Source organism: Equus asinus, chromosome 20 (assembly GCF_041296235.1).
Source record: "Equus asinus isolate D_3611 breed Donkey chromosome 20, EquAss-T2T_v2, whole genome shotgun sequence".
Lineage (NCBI taxonomy): Eukaryota > Metazoa > Chordata > Mammalia > Perissodactyla > Equidae > Equus > Equus asinus.
The window spans coordinates 73,682,436-73,698,028 of NC_091809.1; the positions used below are offsets into that span (position 1 = coordinate 73,682,436).

The window sequence follows — 15,593 nt, forward strand, 5'->3', positions numbered from 1 at the left end:
GAGAATATAAATAAGTTGTTATATGTGCTGGCTGAATGACTAACAAAATGTATTTGTTTTTATAAAACCCAAAGCATCCAAGAACACCACTTCCATCTCCAAGAAAGCCATTCTGATTTCTCTGCTCTCTTTGAGACTAAAGGATTTGAAATGTTTTCTGGGTATCCTGCAAAGTTTTCCAAGATACACAGTGTAGCTTTCCCAGATATAAAAGCAACAATCTGGCTCTGATGGGGAAGGAAGTGTTAATCCAGGGCGCTCATGAGTAATATGTAGTCCCAGAAATGGGGAAGATATGGTCCTGTAACAGAGTGACAGAGAAAGTAGTTTGTGCTTCACACCTGCTGACGTTTCTTCATTTTTCAGACAGCACCAGTTGCCCTTGAAGCAGAAAACAGGGGTGAGATGAAGTTAGCTCTCCAGTATGTCCCCGAGCCAATTCCTGGTATGTAATGATTTTCTGTCCACATTTATGCCTTTTCTTAACCCTTCTCCTCCCCAAGGATTTCTTTGGGTTCTATGATATTTTCAAAGGGGAAGCCCTAAACAAACTTATTAACTTAGTAATTGTATAGACCAAATGAGTCAATTCACAGTTGTAAACTAGAAAATTCTCATTTTTTTATTGCAGTAAAAACATATAAAACGTCCCATCTTAACCATCTTTACCCATACTGTTAGTAGTGTTTAGTATCTTCACATTGTTGTCAACAGATCTCCAGAACTTTCTTGTCTTATATATCTGAAACTCTATACCCATCAAACTACACCCTCTTTGTTCCCCTTCCCCCTAGCTCCTGGTAACCACCATTCTACTTTCTGTTTCTATGAGAAAAATTCTCATTTTTTTCAGTCCAGTTTACAGTCCTTGTTTTAACTTTCACCTCACTCTCCCAAAAGTTAATATCTGCACAATATGAATGGCCTTTCTTGTATTCAGAATTTGGACCTATTGGTAGTGCTGTGATAAGAATGGAACCTGAATGTTCTTTTTCACAGGTGGGAATTGGAAGAATTCATATGAAGCCCCTAAGAAATTAGAGCTCATTGGTCCTCCACTCTCAAGGTCTCATCAGGAGAGAAAACTTTTTCCTCAAGATTATTAATTGCATCCTTGATGTCAGGGCCTCAGGTCTGCAGTCCAGTTAAGGGGCAAGAGACTGGCAGGAAATGAATGCCAGCCCCCCTCTTATTTCCTAAGCAAGTTCCCCAAGTTATTCTCCTTAAGAATCTGTATGAATTTTATGACTCAAATCAGGGGTTGTAAACGTAAATGCTTTCAGTAACCAGGCAGTGAAACTAGTGGGATGAAGGAAATAATGGATGGTGAGGGTAGTGATTAAACTAGAGAAAGGCATTCTAATTCAGTTATTAAAAAAGAAAAAGAATTGGAGGGCAAGCAAAACATATCTTTAGGTCAAATGGCTGCCAAACCACCATCTTGTTACTTCTGGATCTTTCTAAAAGGCAGTCTTTTATATATAATTTGTATCTATCATTTATGTCAACATGCATAGAGGTTCTGCCAGTCTCATTTCCCATTTTCCCTACTATCATTTCTTGTTGGTGGGGACCAGGGGGATGGTGTGTTGTGATGGGCTCCAGCTTGTCTGAGTTTTTGCTTATACAAGTTTCTCTTCCCTTGAATGACTTTCTCTTCTCCTCAATCTATCCAAGTTTTAGATGAATTCCCTTCTCCTCCATAAAGCTTTTTCTGACTATATTCACCCTCACTGATCACATCATCTTCTAGAACATTATAGTAATAACTTGACATTTCATTCTATACTACATTTTTGTAGTTTTTATTGAATTACTCTGTCTAACTTCACTGTGAACATTTCCCAAGGATGTAGGTTTCTTGTATTCATTGTATATCCAGTGACATTCCTTGCATAGAGCTGAGCACGAAATAGATACTCATTAAATACTGGTTGGTTAACTGACTGGGTTAACCTATGAGGAAAAATATGGTAATATTCCTCTGTCCGTGTGCACCCAACTTAGACAACAACTTCAGACTAACCCAACTTCTCAGTAATTCCCTGTCCTTAATAGTAGCTGTTATGTATGTCTACACAATAGTCCTATAAAATGTGTTAACTACTTTTAACAAGAGTGACTATACCATTAGCCTGTACCTCTTTTGGTTACTTTGTACTCAAATATGTTTAAAATGCCTCCCTATCAGCACCAGTTGATATTGGTATTAACATTTGGAACTCACATGCATTTCGCTGAGATGTTTTGAATATCACTGTAAATGGATCATTCACGTACCTGATATCTGTAATTGACCTTGTTGAACCAAGCAAAACCCAAAAAGAATGACGTAATACTCTATACTTGGAATCAATATAAATTATTTTCCTAGAGCTGAGCTCAGCCAAACTATGAAAGATATAGTTTAAAAATGTGTAGATTTAAGCAATTAGGATCATACCATCAAGCATTAGCTAGTATCACTGTACCAGACCATTTTTAGATTGGCATCTTTGGATGCATTATTGCCAAGACAGAAATGGCAGTGAAATGTTCTTCTCTCTCTTTTTTCTATTATAGGTAAAAAGCTTCCTACAACTGGAGAAGTGCACATTTGGGTGAAGGAATGCCTTGATCTACCACTGCTAAGGGGCAACCATCTAAATTCTTTTGTTAAATGGTAACAGCATTGATCACTCTGCCTCCCTCAGTTCTACGATAGCCTGCCTTTGCTGGTTGGTTTCAGTTCTCTATATCTTTGATGCTGAAACTCATCATTCATAGTTTGAATGAAATAACTTGAGACAATGGCGACATGAACCAGAGGTATCTGTGACAGGAAACATCCAAGGCTTCATTTAGTTTTAAAATCATATAGATAAGAGGGCATATACACAAATGAAACCAGAGACCACATACTCAGGTATGTAATGTATTCCTAGGAGGTACATCTGCTGGTGAGGACAATATTCAGTACTAAAGAGTTTATGAAATTTCTAATGGTGGGGCGCCACACTCCTTAACGCCTTTGTGGAACACTTGTTTTGTGCCCATTTGCAAAAGACCTTTTGCATCAACCTGCAAATATCTGGAAAATTATTTGCTAAAAAGACGTATGTGAATTGTTAGCTCATAAAAGCTTAAGACAATTTGGGTTTTTAAGCAGCAAACTTTTTTCTCTGTTATAAATGCCTGGAATCTAGTAAATAATAACTAAAACAGATATTAGTGTACTGTCTTGGCTCCCTCTAATTTTATTTATATGGCTTCTACTAGAAGACCAGATGTAGCTATTTAAGTTTATATGAAATTATTTACAATTTTCCCTATATACATATTTTTCATAGATGTAAGCTGCTAAGATTTTTCAGCTCAGGTCAGTCTCCCATTTTGAGACTAATCTCAGACCTTCTTGCCTTTACAAGAGGCATGGCAGGTTAAAGGTAATTCGGTTATTACCACAAATTAAATGTAAATGATTGCAAATACATGATTTATTCCCAAAGTCAAATCTATCAATTGGAAAGGTTTCTCTTCTTTTCAGTTCTCTACAAGACTAATTCTTTAGGCTATCACAGATAATCAGGAAGAGACCGTGCTTCCAAATTTTAAAGGAATCCTCAAACAATTGCTACATAGTAAGTACTTAAATGCAGGCGCTGAACTAAGTTGTTTGCTTCATATGCAATTCTAATATTAACCTTGTGAAGTAAGCACCACCATTCCCATTTTATAGATGAGAAAGCAAGTATCTGAGAGGTTAAGTAACTTTCCCTGCACTACACAGCCAATAACTGACAGAGTCAGGATTCAAAGCAAGTCTGGTCCATTTTGATGCACAGTCTTTCCAGCAGGATGCCCCACCACCAGCACTGCTGCCTCTCTATACTCTTTTTTTCCTCCATTTCCTTCCACCAATTCTCAGTAGCTGTTTTGAAATGCACTGAAAACATAAATGTCTATCTTATTAAAATGTCTTCACAGGGCCGGCCCAGTTGCATAGTGGTTAGGTTTGCCTGCTCCACTTTGGTGGCATGGGGTTTGCAAGTTTGGATCCTGGGCGCGGACTTACACACCACTTATTGGGCGGTGCTGTGGCATGCCCCACATGCAAAAAGGAGGAAGATTGGCACAGATGTTGGTTCAGTGACAATCCTCCTCAAACAAAAAGATGAAGATTGGCAACAGATGTTAGCTCAGGGCCAATCTTCCTCACTGAAAAAAGAAAAAAAAATCCCTCACAATAATGTTTCTTTTTGTAGTACCATCCTTCCAGATACCAGTAGGAAAAGTCGCCAGAAGACGAGAGCTGTAGGGAAAACCACCAACCCTGTCTTCAACCACACCATGGTGTACGATGGGTTCAGGCCTGAAGACCTGACAGAAGCCTGTGTAGAGCTTACCGTCTGGGACCATTACAAGTTAACCAACCAGTTTTTGGGAGGCCTTCGGATTGGCTTTGGAACAGGTAACATTTGTTACATTTTTAATTCTCTATGAGCCAAGTGCTTCTGGAGACACTAGAGGTTGGTTGGTTGGTTGCTTTGCTTTTTCCTAATGAAAGCAGATACTCTATTTCCATTAAGTGTAAAGAAATGAATGAGTGAAAGAATGTCAGGCTGTGTGCCAAGGGCTCTCGATATGAAGATTAACAGGATACAGTGTCTGCATCGCAGAGCTTAAATTATTGTAGGGGACACACAAAAGCCTTCATCACTACTGTTTCCTGAAAAAACATTGATGGCCCTTCAGGGCTAAAAGTGTGCTTTGAATATAACTAACATTTATGGAGCACTAGTCACTGTACTGAGTGCTTCATTTGCATTATTTCATTTAATCCTCACAGCAATTTTGTGAGTAGCTACTGTTATCCCCAGAGGAACTGATGTTCAAAGAAATTAAGTAACAGAGCTAAGAAGTGGCAGAGCGAAGATTTGAAATTGAGTCTGTTAGACACTAAAGTTGTAACCACACTTCCTTAGAGATCATCTAGTGTTATTTCCAACCCAATGCAAGAATGCTCCCTCCTACTCTCCTGTGGCCCCGACAGGTCAGCTCTTATGTGCACGTGAAGAGAAATAACTGAGAATAATAGGAGTTATCCCAGTTATGGAGTGTCCCATTATTGGACATCTCAGATGGTTAAATAGTTTTTCTTGTATTGAGTCCCAGATCTGCCCTCCTGGTGATGTTAAAACTCTTCCTAGCTGTCTTCCATTGGTGATTATAATTAGGGATGATCCTTCCCACACCCCCCCCCCCGGCCCCCCCACCCCCACCCCAAGCCCCCACACTGAGCTATTCCTTTCTAAATGCAAAGCTTCCTTTTTTCAGGTAAAAGCTATGGTACTGAAGTAGATTGGATGGACTCTACTTCAGAGGAAGTTGCTCTCTGGGAAAAGATGGTAAATTCCCCCAACACTTGGATTGAAGCAACCCTGCCTCTCAGAATGCTGTTGATTGCCAAAATTTCCAAATGAACCCAAAAGTCTTCTCCTCTGAAAACTGCTGAACAGGTGGACTCTCATCTTGAAAATCTGACTGTGTGGACAGAGATCATCACCTATCTATTGCCACTAACAAATGCTACACAACACGTTGAAGTCAACCTGCATGATGTGCTTCTTTGGTTACAAGGCCCAAGAGATTTAAATAATCACAAAATGGGTAACTTATTTGTGACTCCAACAGTAAAGAAGATAGTTGAGAAAGCTAGGAAAATTGAACTGTTGCTGCTGCTTCAAAGAAAAAGCTGCCCAAAAAATATTAAATGTGGGGTGTGGGTTAACAAGCAGAATTTTCTAGTTTGCCATCATGTGTTTCACAACACAGTCTGGAGCTACAGTTAGGAGGGTCTGCCACTTGATCATTGAAAGCCCTTGCAGGAACTGAAAACAAGTAAGTTGTGGAAAAGAGTGACAGAAAGATACTCCGACGAGGGGGAGAAAAGGCAGAATATTTGTGATGATAAAGAATTTGACCATAAGAAAACTATTTACTCTGCAATCTCTATTAAAATGTGGAATTCCATGTTAGCGCCACGAGACTGAATTTACTGCATGTATTTCTGCCTTGAGAAACTGCTTCCCTTTTCCCAGTGTTAAAACAGTCTCAAGTGTACTTTGGTGCCACCCACTGGCCATAGGTGGAATTCAGTTTTGGGCTCAATTTTTCTCCTAAGATAGGTCTCAAGCCTGTATTTTGTAATAGGTATGTAAAAAAACCCCCCAAAACCTTGCATATATAAGGTTTTGTTTTTCTTGTAACTCTACTATATAAAAGCAGCATGAGAGTGGTCACAGGCATGCTTTGCAATAAAGTTTTAATTAGAATGTAAATTGTTAAATTATACTGTACTTCTATGTATGTATAATTTTCATAAAGTATTTTATAAAAATCCTTAGAATAAATTATTATATGATTTAATCGTAATGTCAAATGAATTGGACTTTTCATTTTAAATGAAATGCTTTATGTTAAAAATCCTAAAATCTAAATTCCCTAGCAAGGCTAAGGAACTTCTACTGAGTTAATATTTCTTCAGTCTTTACTGCAACTCTGGACATCATTTCCTTTAAGTGGGAAGCTTTGGCTATGTTATTAAGAGTACAATTTTTATTTTAATAAATAGCTGAAAAGCTTTGAAGATAAGTTAACGTTTATTCTTGAAAAGTGTTCCACGGAGACATTTTGGAGTCATTTTAATATATAAAATATCATTCCCCTTAGGACCCAACTAGCTTCCCTTTCTCAAAAAGATCACTGATTTAATGTAGCTTAGGGGAAGCCTGCATGGTGGGGGAGTGTGAGATCCTGTAACAGGTGGCTAATAAATGTCATTTAAAGCAACTAGAGTGCTTGACTCCTCCCCACACAGACTAGAACTTCCTACCCACTTGCCGGTAAGAGCGATAGTACCGCACCCTTCCCATTGTCTCTTGAGGTCTTTTATGGGGGTGTTTAGTCTGACTCTGTTCCCTCTTCCTGTTGTGACCTGGGGAACGGCAAGATAAGCTGAATGGAGGCACACCTCCAAGGTCAGCCTGGAACAGTGGCAGAAGTGCGAATCCTGTTCCAGCTTCCACCACTTCACATTACAAACTACTTTCTCAGCCCTGCCTTCGGTTATCTGCTCAGCCTTCTCCCAGCATCCAGCCAGCTTTGAAGCACTTATGTGATTGCTTCCAGTATCTCCCCATCTAGGACTAGAACTGCCTGCCTCCTGCCATCCCCAGATGCCTGACCTTCAAAACACCAGAGTGGACAATAGAACCACTCTCCTTGCATCTGCCCGACTTCCAACTGCCTCAGGACATCCAAGGGGATCTCCTGTTATGTTTTTTCCTGAAAAAGAAAACGTACATCATAAATTTAATCTCACCTGGCTGCAAGAGGAAGGCTAATGGGACTTACACACATTATCAAGTGTGGGCAACCTGAATTCTTTAGTGAACTCAAATTGACAGACTTTTGCGCCAGTGAGACTTTTAGGCAAAGTCCTGCTAAACCTTCAATGTTTATTTTCTTAAACTGGAGGCATTTCCTTGAACTGCATGTTTTAGGGCTTTTTTCACTTTCTTTTTTGAGAAACCCAACTAGAAATAAGCCCAAAAAGGGGATTTATTGGAAATATACTGGATTAGTCCATAGAATTAAAGAAGTTCTGCAGGAACCCAGAGTACGTGGAGGACTCAGGCCGGAACCAGGAATTCACATACCACCTGTCATCTTCCTCAGGGAGTGGAAATAGCACCACAGGCAGCTCCAGCATCACAGCCTCTCAGCTAAAGCACTTCTCTTTGCTAGGTTCGGCTTCAGAGGTCTCTGGGAGAATCGGGCCAGGCTTGGGTCATCTCCCTAGGTGGGGACCACTCCCTGTGGCCAGGGATGGATGGGGTAAGATCTTATGATCGACCCTGCCTGGATTATGTGTCCACCCTGTGGTGAGGGAGAAGTGATTCATTATCAGAAGAATGGGGTATTATATAGACATGGGCACTGGAGAAATCAAGAGCTGCGCAGCCACACAATTTGTGTCTCCCTCAAGTGAAAATACTTCAAAATTCCATTATTTAAAAATGAAGTAATATTTCAAAGAGTCTCTGTTGACTCTTTCCGGAGAGGCCTAAATTTCCCCATCTACCCTGACTGCTGCAGCTTCTAAGTAGGTGGCGAGGATCCTGGGGCCCCCTGCCTGCTCAGCTGGCCTGGGAGTCCACCAAAGGCATGATTATTACTGTTGGCCCAGGCTAACTTCTTCCAGAGAGGCCTGGCTACACGTACCAGGGAAATTGCCTGGACTTCTTCTTTGCACATCTCTGTCATCCATATTCACTATCCAAGTAAAAAACCCCTGAACATCTGCCTTCTCCTGTACTCTCATTCCCAGTCTGCTTTGGGATTGCTCTCCCATCTCCTTTCCTGTCTCCACTCCCTCCCAGGCTTATTCACTAATCTCACTAGTTTGTTTCACAAAACAAATTCCCTCACATATCGGATCCAATCTCAGAACATTCCCTCCACTTCTTATCTGACTGTTCCAAAAAACTTGTTCTTCAGCCTTACAAAAAGATGAGTCTCACTGTCCTACACTCAGTACCTCAGTCAGGATGTGGGAGCAGACTTCAGACCATTGCTCCCCTATCTTTATTCTTTGAGAATAGGGATGTGTCTGATTTACCCATGATCACATTAGCACTTATCACACTGAATTGCTGTTTTCCTATTATTTGTCTGTCTACATCATCAGACTGTAATCATCTTAAGAGCTAGGACTGCAACCTTGGACATAAGAGTTTCTTGGTATGTGAATTGAGTGAATGAATAAGCAAATGAATGAATGAAGAGTGAAAGACCATGGGCTTTCATATCAAAAAGCTCTGGACTTGAATTCTGGCTTTATCACTTTCTCTCTAGCTGACCTGGGGCAACTTGCTTAATCTCTCTGTGTCTTAGTTTCTTTGTTCCCAATAAAGTATAAAATGTAGATAATAATGCTTACCTTTCAAGAATATAGTTAGAATTAAATGAGAGAAGATGTACAAATGCCTATTACTGTGTAGGGTATATAGAAGAACTCTGTAAATAGTAGTTCAAAAAAGACAGGAAAAGACTTATTAACAAAGGCCAAGTGGAGGGGACTCACTGGTTACCACTAGGGAGAGCACTGGCCAAGTTTTTTATGCCTTAGACCTCTGGGAAGGGAAATTATTGGATACTTTCAAGATCAATGGTTGCTGGAAAAAAATAGTAGAACAAAGAAAACAACCATGGCAGAGAGGAGCCAAAAGTCATCATTACTAAACTGTAAGTTCTTTGAGAGGAGTGATGGTATCTAATGTATTGATGTATACTAGCTTCTAGCACTGCACTCTACATCGCAAATGTTTGCTGAATAAATTAATGAATACATGTTGATCAGGATCTTGTGAGATTCTTAGCTTTGACAAGTAACCTATGGATTTAATGTTATTTAAAATAATTTTAACATAGAAGAAATATAAAATATTTTTAACATGGAAAAGCTATTTAATCAACAAATATCACTTATCATGCACTATGTACAAGGGGCTTAGGTAGAAAGAGGAGGGAAAGCATCCATAAGCTCATCCTCAAGAAACAACTGCTATTAATGTTTTGAGCATTTTCTTTTCTTCTTTCTCTTTTCTTAGGAAATATATTCTGTGAATTCACTTTACCACATCAGACAACCATATATGGTAATCAGCAAATAAAATTTTCAATATATGTATGAAATGCATATATTTAAATGTAGAGGACTATTCTAACTTTCTAGTCACTTGCCTCCACTTTACAAGTTTCATTTCAGTATACGAAGCTTGAAATTTAAGGAAAAGAGAAGAAGAGAAATGAAGGAAAAATTACGAATAACTTTAATTCATATTTTTTAAGTCTTTGGAACCCACTTTTGTAAGACCTCAATATCATATACTTTAAGTAGTTGTTAAAATTTTAGTTCAGGAAATTTCCCTAGTCCTCAGTCTGGCTTTCAGTGTATAGATGAGATTCAGAATTTGAGATGTGAGACCCTGATCTTTGAGACCAGAGAGAAAATCTGAAATGCTTTCTTCAAATCTATTTTGCTCCCAGTGAAATCTGAAGCATTTAAAAATCCATCCAACATCTATAATGACTCCCAAGCTTTTTCTTTATCATCCTGACTTGAAAGATTAAGTCTGATCATCAGAAATAATGATGACAGGAATATTCAACTCTTGGCTCTATGCTGAAGTTTTCACAGCATTAAAAACATTCTGAATTTTAAGTTTTTTGTCTTTCTTTTTCAGTTATCTTTTTTTTTTAAAGATATTATTTTTTTCTCCCCAAAGCCCCCTGGTACATAGTTGTATATTCTTCATTGTGAGTCCTTCTAGTTGTGGCATGTGGGACGCTGCCTCAGCGTGGTTTGATGAGCAGTGCCATGTCCACACCCAGGATTTGAACCAACGAAACACTGGGCCACCTGCAGCAGAGTACGCGAACCTAACCACTAGGCCACGGGGCCAGCCCCCAATTATCTTTCTAACATGAGCATTTCCATGCGATTAAGTTACCTATAAACATGATAATATTTAATGGCTGCATAATATTCTGTTATATGAAAATATCGTAATTTTTCTTAACATTTTCTCTTTTTTGGACATTTAGAGTTCCAACTTTTAGTTGTTATAAGCCACACTGTAATGAAAAGTTTTGAGCAAAACTTTTTCTTTCAGATTATTTCCTGAGCCAAGATCTCCCCAGAAGGGCAATCATTAGTTCAACAGGCATAAAAATGTTTCAAGTTCTCAATACGTGCTGTCAACTGACTTTCACCAACAGTATAAGACAGTACCTATTTCACTATACCCTTTCCGGTCCTGAGTAGTCTTAAAATAAGGGGGAAAAACTTGACTAATTTGATAGATGAAATTATGTTTAATTTTAACTTGTATTTATTGGCTCACTAATGAGGTTCAATTCTTGGCCATTTCTGTCCCCTCATTTGTGAATTTAATTGTTCATTTCTCTTTGAAGATGTTAATGCTTTATTGATTTGAACAGGCTCTCTATAAAAATATAAGTCTATTGTCTGTCATATTTATGGTGGATATTTTTCTCAATTTGTTTTTTGCCTCTAAGATCCATTCAACACACATTTATCTGAGTTTCTCCAATGTGCCAGACACCGGTCTAGTCATTAAGGATGAAACAGACACAGTCCCTGCCCTTAATGATGCCAGGGTTTAGCAGGAGGAAGCAGGCAGGTAAACAGTGAGTGCAATGAGGCTTTAACATGCTCTATGAACAGGCTATAGTGAGTGGATGCGCTAAAACAGGTGAGTGGTCAATTCTAATGCAGAGGCCAGGAAAGGCCTCACAGAGAGGATGATTCTTTAAGTATAAAACACTGAGTAAATTACTAGAGTGACAAGTGACAAGATGGGAAAAGGCATTCCAAGCAGAGGGAACACCTATATACAGGGCAAGAGAGCTGGTGGGTTAGGGGAACTTCAGTAGTTGGGTTGGGCTAGGGAGTAAAAGGTCAGGCAGGTCCAGAGGAAGGAGAGGCTGGAGAGACCTCAGAGGTCACAAAATTTTTAAAATTATAGATAACTTTAGCTGTTCAACAAAGTCAAATTAAGCTTTTCCTTACTCATCTCTTAGATAATGTTTAAGCTAAGTCAGTCCTTTCTGGCCCAGAGCCTTTATGCTTACCTTTATTTTCTACTAGTTTCCATTTTTAATACTTTGATTTTATTTCACTCTTATTTAATCCATCTGGAACTGACTTTGGTATATATTGGTAAGCCTCATTTGGATCTTTTTGTCTCTTTTAATGTTTATCTTATCTACATTCATTAATCTTCTTTCTGTAACCTTATTTTGCTAATGGGTAAAAACAGGGAGTGCTAAATATGTAATAAAAGGTATTCCCAGCTGGGGACAATGCTAAGGGAAACAAAAGAAATTTCGTTGTGTTTGCTCTTTTCCTGAGCTGTGCCAAATATTACAGGTGCAAACTCACAGCCATTTAGGATCCTGACTCTCAGAATACAACTGTTACTTTGTATTTATAGACTGCAGATTTTTAAGTTGCCAACTGTGTTTCCAAAGACAGCAATTTATTCTCATGACAACTGAAGTGGGGAGGAAGAGGAATGTGTCATCATCAGCTTAATTTGTTTACTCCTACCAGAAATTAGGCAGAGTCAGACTTCTTCCCCTGATAGAGGCTGGAAATCTAGTGGGGCTGGCGTCTCTTCTCTGTACCGTTTAGGCCAGACACTGGGCTGTGAGCTGAGATCTGTGATTGGTTAGAAACCCAAGCATAACCTGACCAGATTGGTTCTGAACTCCCCCAGGTCCCCCGGTTGTTACTTCACAGCATTCTGAAGCCCTATCCACCAATCACAGGGCTCCTTACTGGAAAAAAAACAACTGCTGGAGAGTGCCAGGAGTCCCTAGCAACTCTGTGGCTTTCGAAATCTCAGGGGGAAAGGCTGTTTAGTCAGCTGATAGTGGAGGAGAACGCCTATGCCCCAGGAAGAGAAGGCCCTCCAGATGGACACCCCACCCTCTGAAGAACCCTTAGATAAGCAAAGCGAAAAACTGGAAAACCAGGAAGAGGAGATGGAGTTTAAGGAACTGGACGGTCTGAGGGAAGCCTTGGCAAACCTCCGGGGACTGTCTGAGGAGGAGAAGAGTGAGAAGGCGTTGCTTTGCTCCCGCATCCAGGAGCAGTCCCAGCTCATCTGCATCCTGAAGCGGAGGTCAGACAAGGCCTTGGAACGCTGCCAGATCCTGGAGATGCTCAACACAGAGCTGGAGGAGAAGAGGATGCTGGAGGCCCAGAAGCTGAAGGCCAAGAAGGAGCATGCCCAGAAGCTGGAGGAACGCTTTATGACCCTGGCAGCTAACCACGAGTTGATGATCCGCTTCAAGGACGAACACAAGAGTCAGAACGTCAAGCTGAGAGAGGAGAACGAGAAGCTGAGGCTGGAGAATGACAACCTCTTCAGCCAGGCTCTGAAGGACCAGGAGGCCAAAGTATTGCAGCTCACTGCCCGGAGCGAGGTCCTCGCCAAGGAGCTGGAGACTCTGAAACAGAGGTGTGCTCAGGATGCCTGCCAGGCACAGGCCCGAGAGAAGGAGCTGCTGGAGCTGCAGAACCAGCAAGCCCAGGCCCACACCAAGGAGACAGAGCAGCTGCGCAGCCAGCTGCAGAGCCTCAAGCAGCAGCACCAGCAGGCCATGGAGCAGATGGCAAAGGCTGAGCTGGAGCACAGCAGCCTGAACCAGGAGCTGCAGGCCAAGCTGCAGACCGTCACTCGTGAGAAAGAGGAGCTGCTGCAGCTGTCAGTGGAGAGGGGCAAGGTGCTTCAGAACAAGCAAGCAGAGATCCGCCAGCTTGAGGAGAAGTTGGAGATGGCAGATGCGGCCAGGAGGCATGCGCTAGAGCGGTTTGAGCAAGAGGCAGTGGCTGTGGACAGTAATTTGAGAGTCCGGGAGCTTCAGCGCAGGGTAGATGGGATCCAGAAGGCCTACGATGAACTCAGGCTGCAGTCTGAAGCCTTCAAAAAGCACAGCCTGGATCTTTTAAGCAAGGAGAGAGAACTCAATGCCAAACTCCGCCATCTCTTTCCGTAAGGAAGCTTCTGCTTCCTCTGGCCTCCAATTTAGAATTCAAATATTTGTGCCTTAGTATTATGGCAAGAGTAAAGATGGTATTCCATTTATTATACTTTTAAGCACAACAGGCAACTCAAAGAAAAGCTACTTTACTATGATGTTGTTGTTTTTACTATTGTAAGGCTAACACTCACTTGCGGTCCTACCACCTAGAATACACAAGATTTACCAAATTTCTTTCTTGGGGCTTTGAAATCTTCCTAAATTTGCTATCAGTATCTCTACCTCCCCTGTAATTTATTCATTATCAACCTCAGATATCTTCTTATATCCTAAGATTTTAAATTAGCAGCTCCTATGGATTTAAGTGAATCTTAAATGTGCAATGAGATATGCTAGTGTGAAAAAAATTAGCATAATTAGCCCTTGTAGATAGGTAGGCTTGTAGTCTCCTGTAGTTGAGATTTTAAACCCTAACAGTTGACAGCATAATAATAGCATGGATTCCTTGCAGAAAAAAGTGTCTGATTTTGCAACCAGCCAAATAATTGCTTGCTTCACCTGCTTTACAGCAGTATCCTTTTTATCTTATTTTATTTGCACTAGCTTGGAGAACAAAGATTGAGACTATTAAGTTCTTTACCAAAGTAGGCAAACTTATTATAGTCATTCTATATAAGCAACAAGATTCAAATAAGTGAAATCAATCAGTTCTTATTTCGCCTGAAAGCTTAGATCACATTCCATTTCCTTGGTTTTTCTCCTTGATAAAACAGGATTTAGAGGTGCAAGAATGCAAATACCAGTACTTTCATTTAATTTTGCACAATATGCTAATAGACAAAAGCCCCCAATTTGGGGTAACAAGTTATAGCAGACTGGGTATGATACATGTAGCAACACATAGTGATTGTTTTGTCTCTATTAGTATATTTTTCCTTACAATTAACTTTTTCCTTGTTTAAAAAAACATTTAAATGGAATGTATATAGGTATACTTACAGCATTTTTGTAGGAATACCTAAATATGTAGTTATAAAAACAGATCATAGTTGTTACATGTATATTTATATAAAGTTCTTAAAGAGGTAGTTATAAAAAAGTTTATGCTTATTTCTATGTATGTAGTTGATATATAAACTTATTATGAATACCTCTCAAAATAGATTGCAATGTAGTATTTTTCTCACCCATTTGGTGCCAAGAGTGCCAAGAGTTACCTAATGTTTTCGTTTTATTGAAAAATGCTACTTGGTACCTTTTAGTAAACAGTTTGCAAGTATCATTTACCTTACCTCAGGCAATTTTTAAAACCTATTTTCTCACAGTTCTATTAAGATTGTGGTATTAAACACGAATTCCAAGGAACCACATTGCTGGCTTGAAAGGACTATTTACTTCCTCTTACACGTTACCAAGAACCAGAATGTAAGAGGTAGTTTAATTATAGTCATCCTTTATTGGGCTCACACTATTTATCATTGTGCTGAAGCACCTCGGATGTATTGTTTTATTTAATCCTTAGGGCCATTCAAGAAGGTAATTATGTTCATTTCTATTTCAAAGAAGAGGAAACTGGGATTCAGCAACTTGCTCAAGGCCACATGTCACTGAAAGAGCTGGGATTTTGATGACAACACCACACTGAAAGATTTATTGACTGTCTACCGAGTGCCAGGCTCTGGGGTAGGCACTGAGAATAAGCATGCAGAAGCATGTTTTCTGCCCTGGAACAGCTCCTACACAGTCTAGTCTAGGAACGTAAAAGCAATTGCATGCAGTGTGATGTTTTTTCACAGTTATGTGATCACAGTTCGTAAAAACGCACCCAGCAGCTAACTCTGCCTGGGGGTAAGGGTTGGGATGGTAGAGAGGATTGCCAGGGATGACTAATACAAGAGTTGATATATAAACTGGTTCTTAAATGACTAGTAGAATTTCCCAGAAAGGTTTGAGACAGCGTCATGTAGAAAGTCATG

General features: G+C 40.0%; 2 protein-coding genes across 19 annotated transcripts in view; both read left to right on the plus strand.

Moving 5' to 3' along the window:
* Positions 1–6,421, plus strand: part of SYTL2 (synaptotagmin like 2) — a 109,776-nt gene extending 103,355 nt beyond the window's left edge. For all 18 annotated transcript variants that reach the window (XM_070490479.1, XM_070490484.1, XM_070490487.1 and 15 more), the window contains 4 exons: positions 367–445; positions 2,563–2,662; positions 4,245–4,450; positions 5,317–6,421. In XM_070490479.1, coding sequence (XP_070346580.1) covers positions 367–445; positions 2,563–2,662; positions 4,245–4,450; positions 5,317–5,462 — 531 coding nt within the window. In that variant the 3' untranslated portion in view covers positions 5,463–6,421. The remainder of the gene's footprint in view (positions 1–366; positions 446–2,562; positions 2,663–4,244; positions 4,451–5,316) is intronic.
* A 6,004-nt stretch (positions 6,422–12,425) lies between these two features.
* CCDC89 (coiled-coil domain containing 89) lies at positions 12,426–14,914 on the plus strand. The gene has a single exon (XM_014868007.3). It carries the CDS (start codon positions 12,520–12,522, stop codon positions 13,630–13,632), a length of 1,113 nt encoding a protein of 370 aa, XP_014723493.1. The 5' UTR covers positions 12,426–12,519; the 3' UTR covers positions 13,633–14,914.
* The last annotated feature ends 679 nt before the right edge of the window (positions 14,915–15,593 follow it).

Excerpts from the sequence above, each read along its gene's own strand:
- CCDC89 (XM_014868007.3), top strand. The coding sequence starts at position 12,520 with ATGCCCCAGGAAGAGAAGGCCCTCCAGATGGACACCCCACCCTCTGAA.